The following is a 15,244-nucleotide window of genomic DNA, read 5'->3' as shown; positions in this document are numbered from 1 at the left end:
CAATATCCCCGAAGAGCCCGCGACCCCCAGGCCACCAACCCCCAACCCCCGCCTCGTTAGGCCGGGAGCCGCCGGACGGCGAGCGACCGCCCAGCTCCACCGCCATGGCGCCGCCGCGGGGAGGTGGCAGGGCAGCGTCACGCCATGGCGTCACACGGGCGGGCTGCCGCCCACCTCCCTTCGTCCCTTTTCCGGTGTGCTCCCTCCTCCCCCTCCGCGGCGTCACCCCGGCGCGTTTGCCCGCCCTCCGCCCGTGACGTCGGCGCGTCCCGCTGTCCCGGCGGCGGGGCCCGCAGGAGGAGGAGGAGGAAAAGGAAGAGGAGGAGGCGGCGGCGGCGGCGGCAGCAGCCTGAGCGGTACGAGCCGGCCACCTCGGCGGGTGAGTACGCGGGTGAGCCCTTGGCTTGGCGGGGCAAGGTTAGGCCGCCACCTGCGGTGGCTCCAGCAGCGCCCCTCTTCCGCGGCTGCCACTACCCCCACTCCCTCCCTCCCTCTCTCCCTCCTCCTCTGCCGGCGGGGAGCGACGGGACGGGTGCCAGGGTCGCGCTGGGGTGGGGTGGGCACCCTGAACAAAAGCAGCGCGGTGCGGGTCGGCCCGCTCGCTGTGGAGCTCTGCCCGTTATTGTTTTGGCGGAGGGGACTGGAGGGGGGGGGGGGTGCGGCAGGCGGCATCACCCGCCCCTTCTCTCCCCTCCCTTCCCCGCCCGCCTGGTCATGTGACGGGCGCTGTGGCCGCGGCGTCTCTGGGCGCTGCCGGCCGCCCCTACTGCCCCGCCGCGGAGGGGCCCCGTCTTAGCCCCGTCGCGCTTCAGTAAACGGGACTGGCGGACCGGGACCGGATTTCGCCGCGCTCGGCCCCGCGCCCCTCCGCTGCCGGCGGAGGAGGAGGAGGAGGGACTGCCGGTGTTTCCTGTAGGCCCCCGCTGGGTCTGCTCTGCTCTGCCGGGCCGGGGCCCTTCTGCTGCTGGGGTTTGCCCGTGAGGAACGAGGTGCGCGCTGCGTGCCGGGATTTTCCCGGTGTCGTTGTGTTGCGTTGGGTACTAAAATAGGTCAGCGGCGTTAGCGGTAGCGTCGTCACGCGTGGCAGAGTCTCCGGGGCACAGGAGCGCTGCGCTCTGTCCTCGGAGCGATGTGCAGTGCTTCGGGGACGCTCCGTGCTGCGCGTTGTCACTCGGCTCTCAAAATGTCATCGGTGTGGCTGGCGCTGGCTTCCTCTGGTCAGTGTGCTGTGAGCGCAGTGGAGCTGGAGGGTAAGGGGTACGGACAGTCGTGAAGAGCGCAGGGCAAAGCGTGTAACAAGTAGTAACCGGTGTGTCTGAAAGAAGAAGTGCTTTTGTTCCTGTGTGCCGGACGGAATCGGCTCAGGCGTTTGGGTTGCGTCCCTTCCGAGTGTTAAAATGGGACGTGAAAGGGGGTCCGGCGTTTGGTGCAGTGCATACTGCCGCCGCTGAAAAAAATTACTACAAAATATTCACTGAATACGAGGTTTTTTTTCCATATGAGCAAGAAAATCAGAACGAGGAAATAGTTAAAACCAAATAAAAGTGCGGGTGTTTAAATCTTTCGATAACTTGTATGCGATACAAACTAGGAGATGCCGGGGGTTTTGTTACTGGTGGTGTAGTGTGCAAGTAGGCATTGAATAATTACCAGGAGGAGTAGGAAGCAGAGCTTCAAAACGTTTTGCTTTTGACAGATTTGTGATGCTCTCCTCCTGCTTTCTTTGCTACTGCCTCTGGACTGTAGGCTTCTTAAACACAGTTCCTAAAACATCTCTAAAAATGCGCTACCAAAAATTACAATTGATAAGTAGTGTTGAACACACCTTGAAATCTGAATATTGATTTGTTCATTTGGAGTAACTCTTAAATGCTGACTGTTTGCAGGAACTTGCTTTGTAGTCCTTTGTGGTTAATACTGTGGTTTCTTTCCCAGTGAATCAAAGTACCAATTGTTTAAATTGCTATAATGCAGATTCTGTACTGAGTGAAAGAAACATTTCTGTTCTTGTTTCCTTCAAAATATACTGCATCAATTTGGATCTAATTGAATGGTCATTTATTTAGAGCTGGAACTGCAGTATTGTTAAAGGCTATTGAATAGTAGATTCCTGGAACTGGTGGGGGAAAAGTCTTGTCGTTGACATCGATTTTTTTTTTTTTTTTTTGTCTCTTCTGTGCAAGTTAATCAAGTCTATAAATATGAAGAGACATTCCTTTTCTGTATCTGAAGCATTGATAAGCTCAGATGAATCGGTTTCTGCTTCATTTTCCACACAATACCATTTTGAGTGAGAGACTAACATTTTGCTCTGTTAAATACATTGAAATAGGATCTATACTCAAAACTGAAATTTAGTGCTCCAGTTGTAGCATAGGAGAACAATCTCAGTTTGAATAAATGTGTAGCAGTTCAGTACTGTTATGCTTGACTATTCTGCACTTGACTAGTCCTATGTGTTTCAATTCCAAATTTACATGTAAGGGTTGGGTTTTTTTAATTAATGTGTAGTATCAATAAGGAATCACAGGCAGCATGATGTCTCAGCATAATTGGCAATCCCTGAAGATATTCTAAGTTGAAGAAAGAGATACAGAAAAGTAGGTAGGAACAGAAAACAGCCTGATTATTTATCTGTTGTGTTTTCCAGTGTCCAGGGACAGTCTAAAAAAATAATTGTTAGGATCAGTACCTTGAGTCGATACTGTAATTGACAGTTTCAGACAGGAGGATGATTTTTCTGTTTTAAAAAAAAAAACCACAACATGGCCACCTTCCTTCTTTCTTCACACAGCATTTGGCTCATGATGCCTTGTTGGGGAAGGGCAGAATTCTGAGTGGGTTTTTTTGTTTTGTTTTTTTCCCCCCCTGCCCCTTCAATAATCTAGTTAAGAGTTAGGGAACTTGATTTAAAAAAAAAATAATTTAATTACAGAAGAGCATTTGTTGTTTTGTAGCAGTGCTGTAGCTGCCGAGTTTTCAACCTGTGAGGGGGAGGAAATGATGAATTCATGATAGCTATTTCTGAATAGGCTGCACAGAGATGCGGAATTTGTCAGATCATCTGTGGTTTGAGGGAGGACTCAAATAATAGTCTTTGGCTTGTTTGCTTAGAAGCTGGTGTTAGCTGACTTTACCAATGGTTTGTATTTGCTTGTTTTTAAAAATCTAAGCTTTTACTTACAGAGAAGATAATTCTTAAGACTGCAGGTAACACTTCATCTACATTTAGGACCTGGCTTCCTAAATATGTATCCTTCTGCTATTATTTTTTTCATTCCCAAAGAAACATAAGTGGAAAAAATTGTGTTGGGTCTCATCATTTGCTAGGAATCCAATGGGCACAGTTGACTGAACTGACAAGAAGTGGTTTACTTCCATCTTAGTCTAGTAAAAGCTTGTTGTATTTCTTAAGGAGAATGGGAAATAATTTTGGGGAAATACAACTGGTAGGAAGTCCACCACTTCAAAATCTTAAAGTTGAATGGAAGAAGTGGATGTCACTTCTTCCGGTGAGCATCCTGAGAGACTTTCAAGGAGACAAAGAGAACAGTTAGGTGCTGGTTGAACCTCAGTTTGGGAGAGGGTGCTGCCCAATTTAAATTCGTGGTCCTGATGAGTGAGATTGCCCTTCATCTGTTGCATCTTGAATGAAAGTTTGAAAATCAGTCTGTGATAGGATAAATGGATTTAGTGAGTATGCACAAGGAATTGATACTTGCAGATTTCTGCAGATAGTGTAACTCATACTACTTGCTTTTCTAGCATAGAAGATTTGCTAAATCTAGAACACAGCTCTTACCCACTTGAATTTAAAGGAGGCATCTTCATGCAGGAGAGGGAGGGTGTGTGTGTGTGTGTGTGTGTAACCACAAGTGTCTATTATCCTGTTGGCACTAAAAATTTCAGGGCTTATTAAAAAACTAACAATATCGTGAAATGTAGGGGTTACCTGAAGTCAGCTTGTGAGCTACTTCTTTTTAAGCCCTGTGCAGTAATTAGGAAGTTGCTTTACCATAATCCTATACTTGTGCTCTAATTGGCTTGTTCTAGGTACAATTACATACCTTGAATATGTGCGTGCATTTTTATTTCCTAAGAACTTTATTCCTAAGAATCCTGCCAGATGTGAGCCAACCTTTTTCTCCCATCTCCACATAACATTTGGTTTTATGATCTACTTCCTCAAATAGTGGATTGCCAGAGGTGGTAGATAAAAGGCTTCAAGTTAATACCTACAGAGTAACAGAAAGGCAGCTCCTAAGGTGGACAGAACACCACACACAGCATCAAGCTTGTTGCAACTGTATCTTTGATCATAGCAAACATAGTATCTCGTCTGAAAGGGTTAGTAAAGCCAATATTTTAATGCGATTGCAGCTCTTTGTTTGGGTTTGATGTGTGAAGAGAGGTGAAGCTGCTAGAATGATGTGGGAAGAACCTTCTCCCTTTTAAAAAGGTGTGGATAGGCTTGTTAATTTTTGGATTTTTCCTTAGGAGACCTTTCTAAAAATAACTGCAGAGAATGCTGCATGGAGCTCAGCTATGAAGAAAATAACACAGATGAGTTAATGAATCTTATACTGAAGTCATCTGAACATTTCACTTTGATGTTATTAGTGATAAATGTTCAATCATTAGTTAAAGGATTATAGCTTAGAATGCTATAATACTGAGTCTTCCATGTTCTTTCAGAGACTTAAAAACTTCTTGGCTTTTCTTGACTCTGTATGTGTCAGATGTGCACTCGGTTTACACTGAAATTATTCTTTCCTTGAGCAAATTGAAATCTAAGATGTGACGTCTTCAGATCTGTTTCAAATCATTCTCATATGCAACATTTTGCACCAAGTGAAAATTGTAGTGCAAAATGCTCAAGAATCATCTTAAAAGCTACAGCCCAGAGAGGGGACTTTATTATAGTGAAAATGTAATTGCCTTTTGGAATACTTCAGAAAAAGATAATTTTCTTAAGTTAGATGTAAAGGTAATCAACATCAAAACTGTGCATGAGAATGGATTATTGAAATAAACACCCTAAGTCTGATATTGTAATTGAATGTATCCTACACCAGGTGAATGAAAGGGTAATGATCTCTTCAACAGGACAATGGCATTGTATTTTTCTTACTCATACCTCTGTACAACACTGTAATGGTGATAATATTTGCTTTTCATTAGTTTGCAGGGAAGCTGAAACACTGTAGTGTGCCATTGGGCAGGATGAGTAAGGAATGAGCCAGCCTTGGGAAAGAGGACCTGCCATCCTAGCTGGAAACATCTGAAGAGAGGACATTGTAGTCTTGTGGCATGCTTCAGTAGAAATTATTCTGAAAAAGTAAGCTTTTGTTTTGTTAATGGACTTATACATTTTTAGCTCTGCTGAGTTGCCATTAGAATTGTACTTGGAGTCTGAAATTACTCAGTTTTGAGATCATTTTGTGGGAATTTACTTTTTTTTAGAGTTCAAGAAAGCACAGGGTCTTTTCATATAGGCTTTATACATCACCTCTTTTATACTTTGTGTGTTGATGAAGGCACTCTTAAGCTGTACACGCTAAGCTTACAACTTAAATGTATGTTTTAATATTTAAAAAAAACTGCCCACAAAAAGATAATAGAGAGAAGGGACTTAGCAAGATTATGGACTAGCTGCTTCTTCAGTTTAGACTCTATTTATGCTAAATGCAGTGTTCAGATGCTTAGTGTTCCCTTATTTATACCTGAATTGAGGATCTGAATACTTCAAATAAAATTATTTTTGGAACTTGTCCTTGAATTTTACTCATGTTTAACCTCACTATTCAATGATGTAATTTTCCCTGTTGCCAGAAATTATTTAAGGGGACCCAGCCGTCCAAAAAGCAGAGCTTTACCGTTTGATAACAATTCTATTATGAATCCTGTTTTGAATAAATTTTGTTATAAAATATTGCTCCTAATTTCAGGAAAAATATTCTGTGATCAGTTTTGCTTAGTTCTTAATACCATGAAGTTGCATTGAAAGTGCTGCCATAGCTTTAACATAGTAAAGTATCAGTCCTAGGTGGATTCCTCCTTTCTGAAGGATTACCTCTTTGGTAAAAATCTATGTGCATCCTCATACCAGTTTATAAACAAACTCTATGACCATGATTTGATACTTGAGGTAATAAAAATAATAATAATAATAAAAAAGATTAATTAGGATCTTCCTTTAAAAATAAAAAGTGAGCATCAATTTAGCTGATCTGAATCTTCAAGTGCATAACTGTCCTGCATTCTGAGCACATGCAACTGCAGTTGTGCTTATCTGTTAAGAGTTCTATGTGTCTGGGTTGCAGTTGCTTAGAGATAAGGGTTTATTCCTCCAGCTGTATTAATTTTAAGCATAATGTTTTCCTCTGAGTCATTAAAAATCACATAAGAATTTCAAGATAAGGGATTTATTCCTTTCTTGTCATGCCCTGCATTGTCTTGATCTAGTAAGGACTGGAAGAACCCTCAAATTAAGAGGTGACCTACTGAGCACAGTTCAAATGTTAGCATTTTTGTTCTTTCAGTAGAGAGGTTAGACCTTTCACTCTGCTTTTAGTTTACTAGTAAGTTAGCCCCTGGTGTCAGAATTTGATTTGTCAAAATCCATTCCATTTTTAACCCCAGCAGTCTCCCAAAATCTTAGTTATGGTACACGAATTGTATAGAAATTACTTGTCTACAGGTTGTTTTAATCTTTCCTCTAACTCTGAAAAGGATAACCTTATCAAGTGTATTCAGGAGAAAGCAGACTTTAGTAAAACTGCAGTGTAGAAGTAAAAATCTCAGCTGCTGTGCCTTTTTGTACAGTTGTATCTCATTATGGGAGCACTTGAAAATTCAGATCCTTTAGCTCACCCGTGGTTAGTGCAAATTAATAGATGGATTTCTCTTTCAGCTCTTCTGTTTGAGATGCTGGTTGGGTAGTATTTATGGATATTCATTATCAGTAGCTTTTCTTGCCCCCTTTTTCTAATAAGTTTCTCGTTATAAAATCCTAATTTTGTTGTAAAATTCCATTGCAAAATATAACCTTGAAAGTGTGAGGCTCCCAGAAAGCAACTTGTTTGCAACAATGCTCATATGGATCTTGCAGACAGATGTGTGCTATACAGTAAAAAGACAGGTGGGTAGGTAATGCTGTGTCTGTATCTGGCATGCTGATGTAAGAACAAGTATGTGGATTTGCCTTTAATCTTAGAGAAAGAAAGATATGAAGTGGAAACATAGATGGATAAAATTATGTGCTACTTCAGGAAAAAATATTTGAGCTGTAGGGCTTTTAAAAGAATTATTTGATAAAAAATGGATTAAAGAGGCACTGGTCTTTCAAGAGGAAATTACAGTGATAGAAGGGAACAGACATTATGCAGAAATGCATTTTTAAGTAAATAGCACTTAATACTTTTTTGTAAATATAAATACATAGTGAACCATAGATCTTTCTTTTTTTAAATACCAGCATGTATCTGTAAGATGTTCAAAGCAGCTGAGGCTTTTACAGCAACACTAGTAATTTTCTCCTGAGGTTAACACATTTTTCTAGAAATGTGCATAACACTAGAACAGGCTGTCCAGGGAGGTTGTAGTATCTCCATCTTTGTAGGTTTCAGAAAAACTTGGCTTGGTAAAGCCATAGCTGATCTGATCTCATATTGGTGGTGGTGCCATGCAGAGCAAGAGACTAGACCACAGGACCTTTTTTGGCCCACGTGTCTGTGATAATTTTGCATGTACAGTTCCTAGCTGTTTGTACAACAAAGACTAGTGTTGCTGAAAGGCTGTTTTTCTGAACATATCAGGCCTGTACCTCAAAGATTCTTGAGGATTTAAATGAAAAAAGACACCTTTTTTCAGCCTCGTAACCCAAAGCAAATCTTTCTCCCTCATTTGATACCTGGTGTTTAGTTTTGATTGATAATAAACAGGAACATAAGAGGAAAATTGCTGTGAAAAAGACTGTGAAAGATTGCCATGGCAAAAATGTAGGTAAGAAGGCATTTGCATATTTAGGCTAGAATTTTTCAATTGCTGAAATCCTACACAGTGCCAAAGTGACATGGTTTTGCATTCCCTGCTCTCTCACAGTCAGTTACAAAAAGTTATCTTTAATGACAGAAATAAGATGGGACCAGAAAAGATGGAGGCAATGACTTCACAAACCAATCAAGTCATGGTTGTGTGTCTTCTGTGATATACTGCTCCTTCTGTGGCACTGCAACAGCTTCTTTTAGGATGCATTCAGCCATATTAAGGAGTTTAGTTGATTGTTAGGAAAAAATTTCCCAAGATATCTTTTGAAAAAGCCACCTCAGTTTTCAAATCAGGTTCTTTCTGCAGCCCTGTGGTTGTTCTGGGCCAAGTTTAGGGGATGGTATTTGGTGGTGCATGGGTACTAAGAAACAGCTGGGTGCTGCTGTCAGGCATATTTTCTGCTGTGGAAACCTAGTCTCAGTAACAGTTCAGGCAGTCCATTAATGAAATGGATGCTCACCAGTACTGTGAACAGAGATTATTTTAGATTTAATGTTTGCAGCTAGATCACCTCGTGAGGAAAGAATCATAGCTTCTTTAAATTTCCTGAGGAGCCTCCAAAGTAACTGGCTGGCTGGAGGTTCATTAATCAACACTACTTGCAGGAAGAACAGAGGAAATTCCCAAATTTCTTTTCTAACTTGGCATGATAATGTGCTGAAAATGAAACGGATAAATATTGGTGATTAGCAAAAGAAATTCTCCCCCAGTACTCAATCTAGTCTGTCAGCTCAGGAAGCAGAATGTTAACCTGTGAGTTTCTTTGAGTTTTGAGCTTCATAAATAATAGCTCAGTTTAAGGTAAGCACCTCAGTCTGTGGAAGTTGAGGTCAAAGGGGAGGCAAGGTTCCAGTCTAGGTTGACACAGTAAACTGATGACAGTCTGTCTTTGATCCTCTGCAGGATGGCTGGCTGTGGTGAAATAGATCATTCAATCAACATGCTTCCCACAAACAGGAAGACAAATGAGTCCTGTGCTAATGCAGCCCCTTCCCTGACAGTCCCCGAATGTGCTATCTGTCTGCAAACCTGTGTCCATCCAGTGAGTCTGCCTTGTAAACACGTTTTCTGCTATCTCTGCGTGAAGGGAGCTTCTTGGCTTGGGAAACGATGTGCACTCTGCCGGCAGGAGATCCCAGAGGATTTTCTTGACAAGCCAACGTTACTGTCACCAGAAGAACTTAAAGCAGCAAGCAGAGGCAATGGAGAATATGCTTGGTACTATGAAGGTAGAAATGGTTGGTGGCAGTATGATGAACGTACCAGCAGAGAGCTGGAAGATGCCTTTTCCAAAGGTAAAAAGAGCACTGAAATGCTAATTGCTGGGTTTTTATACGTAGCAGATCTTGAAAATATGGTTCAGTATAGGAGAAACGAGCATGGACGGCGTAGAAAAATAAAACGGGACATAATAGATATACCAAAGAAGGGAGTAGCTGGGCTGAGGTTGGACTGTGATGCTAGCACTGCCAACCTGGCAAGAGAAAGCTCTGCTGATGGTGCAGACAGCACACCAACTCCGGGCTCTGCAGCTGTGCAGCCTCTGGCATCCCTGCCTGCTCGGCCCCTGCCATCACTGGATGGTCAGCTGATGAGTCCTTCAACACCATCACCAGATGATAGCAATTCTCTAGAGAACTCTTTTGCCCACTTAGAAATAAACGGAGACAGTATGGCTGAAAGGAGTCACAGGGGAGAAGGAGAAGAAGACCACGAATCATCATCTTCTGGCAGGGTGCCAGCCCCTGACACTTCTGTCGAGGAGACGGAATCGGATGCAAGCAGCGACAGCGAGGATGCATCCGCCCACCTGCAGCAGCGCCCATCCTCTGTCCCACAGAGACACTTGAATGCAAACGCAAGCCAGTCAGGAGCAGATAGACCAGTGGCTGGGGGTGGGGTGGTAAACACAAGTGTGAGATCTAGAAGGCCAGATGGACAGTGCACAGTCACTGAAGTTTAAAATCTAGAGCCATGAAATAAAAACAACTCGGTCCTATATCTGTAAATTTTCTGTCCACGTTGGCATTGCACTCAAACCTTGCAGTGTGTTTGGTTGGTGGGTGGGGGAAGGGAAGAAACAGATTTGGCCTGTTTAACTTAAGTCTCCTAACATGTCTCAGCTGGAAGACTCTTAGGTCTGTAGGAAACTGGGTTGCCCTGTTAATGGTTTGAAGGCTGCTTAGCAATACCCAGTTTTCTTGAAAATGTCTCGTGTTTTTATTTTGTAGCATTTTTCCCTTGGAGATACTCTGTCCCCTTTTGGCCAATGTATATCTACTGTACAACTTGAATTGTCTTCATTATCTGACTGTTGCATTAAGTGTCTTACTACTTTCTGCATGGATTGATGTATGAAAAGAACACTAAAGCAATGTGGGAGCAGGCAAGATGTTGGGTGTGAGCAGAATGCTTAATTTAATGTGAGAAAATAGATGTGAGTTTGGAGTTAAAATGTGTTTTTACTAGACAAGAGCAATCATTTACCATCCTTTAATGGCAATGTAAAAATGCTATTAACTTTTGTTGCAAGTTCTTACCTATACATTCTTCATGACATTTTCACTGGCTTTGCCATCTAGTCTTTGTAGTTTTGTTTTTGAGGTCTTTCTTGATCTGTCTTGTTTTTGTTACGGAATTTATAATTTAATAAAACTACATTTTATCAGTAACAATCTTAGATATGCCTCCAGTTTAATTGAATTTCACTGGAGGACATTTAAAGAAAACTATAATAAAAAAAGCTTCCTGTGTTTGCCAAAAGGGAGGACTGGCTCTGTGTGGTACCTTCAAGACCTTGCATCCCTGACTGGTTGAGTCAAACACAACATTAGGACTGTATCTTTCTAATGAAACATGATCATGAGTTGCAGGCTTAACACTCCTCATCTGATTAACTAACTCACTGTTACAAAGAGAAAAAGTATGACACAGATCCTAATTTCAACAGCAGAAATGGTGATATAAAGAACGTGTGTTATCCAGCTTAACCCTACAACAAAGAACACTAATGGGAAGGACTACATTGCTGTGTATATGATCATAGCAAAACTAGTGACAGCACAGAAAAGGTAATTTAGTGGTGGTTTTAGAAATGCCTTTCCAAGATTGGCCCCTGTTCCTACAAATTGACTTCTTTGTATTGGAAGTCAGATCTTGAAATGCACAGCTTGTCTTTTCTGTCTAGGGTGGCTGTTTTGCATTTTTGTGGGTTTTTTTTTTTACCTGAGAAACAGCATTATCTGGATTCTGGACTCAATCTTCAGTTACCTTTATTGTATACACCAGGTCTTAATACTCTTATCCCTGAATAGAAAGGGATGGTAGCTGATACACAAGTATTGCATATCTTCAGACAAATGTTGCTGTAGGCATACAATTATTTGAAGGGAATTAAATTGGCTGATTTTAAAAAGTGGTCCATTTAAACTTCTAAAATGTTCTTCTTGTTCTAATGATGGCTGACATGTTTAATCTTGACCAAAGCTGTGCCAGCCCTCCACTTTGTTTCTTCTGCCCACAGGTGAGATCAGTGGGTCAACTAGAAGTGGATGCTCTTGATCACAGTTTTTTACTGTCACCTAGTTTCACCAGGAAGTAAATAAGCCAGTAGCATGGGCTGCAGAAGGAAAGAGGGATGGAATGGTTTTTTTCCTATTTCTTAAATTCCAGCTCTTATTTCTCTTGTTTTGAGTTTGCATGAAGTGGCTCTAATCAAAGTCCGATGTAAAAGCCTTCAGTAAGAACGCTTCTGCTCTGTGCACATTTTACTTCATGTGAAGCTCTGTACTGTTAGCAAGAAGGAAGAACTTGATTTGGTATATATTTATTTTCAGGACTTTCAGCCCAAACAGTCTACAAGTAAGCTTATCAGTGATTATTCTTTGCTCAGGAACTCCCCAAATGGGGAGACAAATGGTAAAGCTGCCTTTGGCTCCTGCTGGCTGATTTGCAGCTGCAAATTACTAAAATTAGTTAAAGTAAGGCTGGTGAGAGCTTAGTAGGCAATCATCGAAGTTGCAAATGAATTCCCCAGATCAAGCTAAGAAAAAGTAGCAACCAGTAATTCCCATCTTATATTTAAACCATTACCTTCAGTAGGAGACAAGTCCTCTGTCAATCTTGGCTAAGGCAAAGCCATCCTGCATTATGTGGTTTTTCTTTACCTCCACACAGTAAATGGTTTTCAACTTGTACAGCATAGCTAGAGCAATGGACAGTGGAGCAGAATGGAAAGGAAAAAGGAAATTAAAATACTATAAAATCTACTGCATCTCTTAATTTCCAGAACAGATAACCACAAATGCAGGAATGCTATGTTACAGTAAAAAAAAATGAAATGACATGAAATGAAATGACAGTGAACCAGGCATTCATCACAAAGAACCAGGCATTCATCACAAAGACTTAGATTACCTGGCTTGCCCATTTGATAACTATATTTCTGTCTGTAACAGTTCTGATAAAGTATCTCATGTGTTAAAAGTGAGCTCCTGTGTCCACCCTTTCAATACCTGGCTTTAAGCACTCAGGCTTTCCAGGTACAGAGACAAGGAAACAGGACAGGCACAATGCACAATGTAAGAAGCAGCTTAGTTGCTGAAAAGGGACCTGGCAAACTAGTCTCCGGGAAACACAAAAGTTAGCACTCCATTTAATCAGGAGACAGAGAGTATCAAAATTCTGAACAAAGATCTCTATTTTATTTGTGAATTTGGTGTTTGTTATTAGGCCATTTCTGAAGGGAAATAAAAGTACTAATTATAAAGAAAATACAAATGCTTATCAGCTACTACTTACAGGTATTTGTCACTTGAGCTGATAAGCAAATACTTAATAAAATAAAGTTTTAAGTTGGTAAAATGTGATTCCATTTATTCTTGCTCAGTCTGGAGCTCTCATGCTAGCACTCAGTGATTCAGCTGAGCTGGTTTTCATATGAAGATCTGTACTTGTTTTTAAAGCAGAAAAGGAAGGAGCATATGGTATTAGGCTGCTCACAAAATCTTTGATCAAAACAAGCACCTGTAATTGCCTTCAGAGTCCAATGTAGCTGTATTTGGTGTATTCGTGAGTCCAACAGGCTAGAGGACAAAATGAGTTTCTGTAACCTTTTCTCAAAGTGTGTTACTCAGTACTAATTATTTGTCCTGTTCTTAGAAACAAACGTTGGCCTGTGATACGAATCAGAGAGGATGGATGGGGAAATGTTCTAGCTGCAATGAGAACTAAGCTTATTGTCTATAAATCAAATTAGAAGGAGGTCCCTGATAGATGTACATACTGAGTTTCACTTGCTGGCAGCACAGGTCTGGTTCAAAATACGGAAGTAAAACATTCTACTTTTCTGCTACAATTTCTTTCCTTTCAAATTTATAACACCCAAAATACACTAATAAGCATTACAGCCTGACACCTGAAAAATAAAAAAATTATTCAAGTCTTGCTCAGGTTCTGAGCAATTTTCACACACACTTTTGAATCAGTTACAGTAATACTAATGACATTTATTCCTATTACTAGCAAAGATCTGACCAGTTGCCCTTTAAAACTCAACTTTTAAATTCATGACAATGTGGTGTGCTATTGCTTAAAAAAATTGGATGAGTATGGACCAGAGAATGAGGGTCAGTGATTTGTCAGGCTGGAATCACAAGTCTTGAGGAACTTCAGATTCATTACTAAGTAGTCAAGTATTGGCAGACTATATTAAACCATCTATACTTTAGAATTAGTGGATTTTAAATCCTTTTAAGAGCACGAGAAAGAATTCTGCCACAGAGGGGACCAACAACTGGGCTATTGGGACTGGCAGGGGAAAGAACAAACCAGATCACTATATTCTTCCCATGGTCTCATTTCTCTCTCACTTCTAACCTTAAAGTAAAAACTGAACTTTATTTTTGATAGAGAGATTTGAAATCTTCCTCCAGCAGCATCTTCAGGTGTGAAGGCAAACAGGTAGGATCAACAGGGCAGAGTAAGTGCCTTACCCTCCCAGAGATGCCAGCTCAAAACACATCCCTTTCTTCAGCATTTCTTTTGGTTGCTTCAGGCTATACACACTCCCTGCTGTGAAAGCCATAATGTAAAACAACCCCAGCAGGGCACAGCATCTGCTCCAAAGCTGCAGAATTTTACCACGCAATCCAGGCGTAATTCCCACCACTGATCTGGCCCAAGATCCTCAGACATATGTACAGTTATCTTACTGTCTAAAGCTCAGGAATCCTGCCACACTGTAGAATTTATAACATGGATTTCCTCCCAAGGAATCAGCTCCTTTTCCTAAGGATGCTTGTTTCATGTATCTAGAGTACATTATGCCTGGTCTGAGTAAGAACACGTCACTCCCAGGTAGCCCAAAGATTCCTCCTTAACATGCTCCCCCCTAAAGAACCTTGGTCCTGGGCTCACACCTCAGCCTCTGTTGGATTTAGAGACAAGCACATCCTAACCAACAGTACAGGTAACTCCCATACATGGATTTGTCTGTTTTTGCTCTCACAGATGTTTCATCTTAAAAATCATCTGCCAAAGCAGGGACTCAGGGTCAGTTTCTAATTTCTAAAGGGAAGACCCTCCCCACTGAGCTATCTAATTATTTGCAGTCACCACCATGAGGTGGAGACCAAGTGCCCAAATATGCCTTACCAGTAAAAACACTCAATAAGACAGATCCACACACAAGTCTTTCCAGAATGTTGAAGTACTCGGACCACCCAGTCAGTCAAGGACATCCCATTTGAGGGCACGGTACATTGCAGCCTTTCAAGATTTCAACTACATTCTATTTAAAGAATCAGGCCAGCAGCTTTGCACATGCTCAGTAGCACAGGTCCAGGCTATGGGGATGTGCAGATTGTGTGGGTAATCAGTTCCTGGAGCAGTGAGAAGGCAGACCTAAATGCATTTAAAAATCAGAATCAATGTCAACGATTGAGGACTATAAGCCCCTCAGTAAATTAGAGCTTCTCCTGTAAAAACCACCATTAAAATTGAAGTATCCTTGGATACTTTCACAGCAATTACACAAAGAACTGACCAAAGATGAAAACCAAATATATATCATGCCACCAGTTATCATCCCTTCAGAGCTGCTTAAAGACACGTGTTCTCATGTTGGGGAATTCATATTTTACAGCTTTAGATGCTGCTATTCTGCAAATAAATAAACCTCGTATCAAGCAATTAC

At 41.5% G+C, this 15,244-nt stretch overlaps 1 protein-coding gene across 5 annotated transcripts; it reads left to right on the top strand.

Annotated features, from left to right (window-relative positions):
* Window positions 1-233: 233 nt before the first annotated feature.
* On the top strand, window positions 234-10,816 carry RNF146 (ring finger protein 146). 5 transcript variants are annotated; one of them, XM_030447988.1, is made up of 3 exons: window positions 234-379; window positions 5,182-5,338; window positions 8,953-10,816. In XM_030447988.1, exon 3 carries the CDS (start codon window positions 8,954-8,956, stop codon window positions 10,010-10,012), a length of 1,059 nt encoding a protein of 352 aa, XP_030303848.1. In that variant the 5' UTR covers window positions 234-379; window positions 5,182-5,338; window position 8,953; the 3' UTR covers window positions 10,013-10,816. The 5 variants fall into 5 exon arrangements, with proteins under 5 accessions (XP_030303848.1, XP_030303850.1, XP_030303847.1 ...); XM_030447987.1 differs by lacking the exon at window positions 234-379 and adding an exon at window positions 717-989; XM_030447990.1 differs by lacking the exon at window positions 5,182-5,338 and having other exon boundaries at window positions 249-379.
* The last annotated feature ends 4,428 nt before the right edge of the window (window positions 10,817-15,244 follow it).

The sequence above is a fragment of the Calypte anna genome, chromosome 3 (genome assembly GCF_003957555.1).
Source record: "Calypte anna isolate BGI_N300 chromosome 3, bCalAnn1_v1.p, whole genome shotgun sequence".
NCBI lineage: Eukaryota > Metazoa > Chordata > Aves > Apodiformes > Trochilidae > Calypte > Calypte anna.
This window is presented reverse-complemented; position numbering and strand designations above follow the sequence as displayed.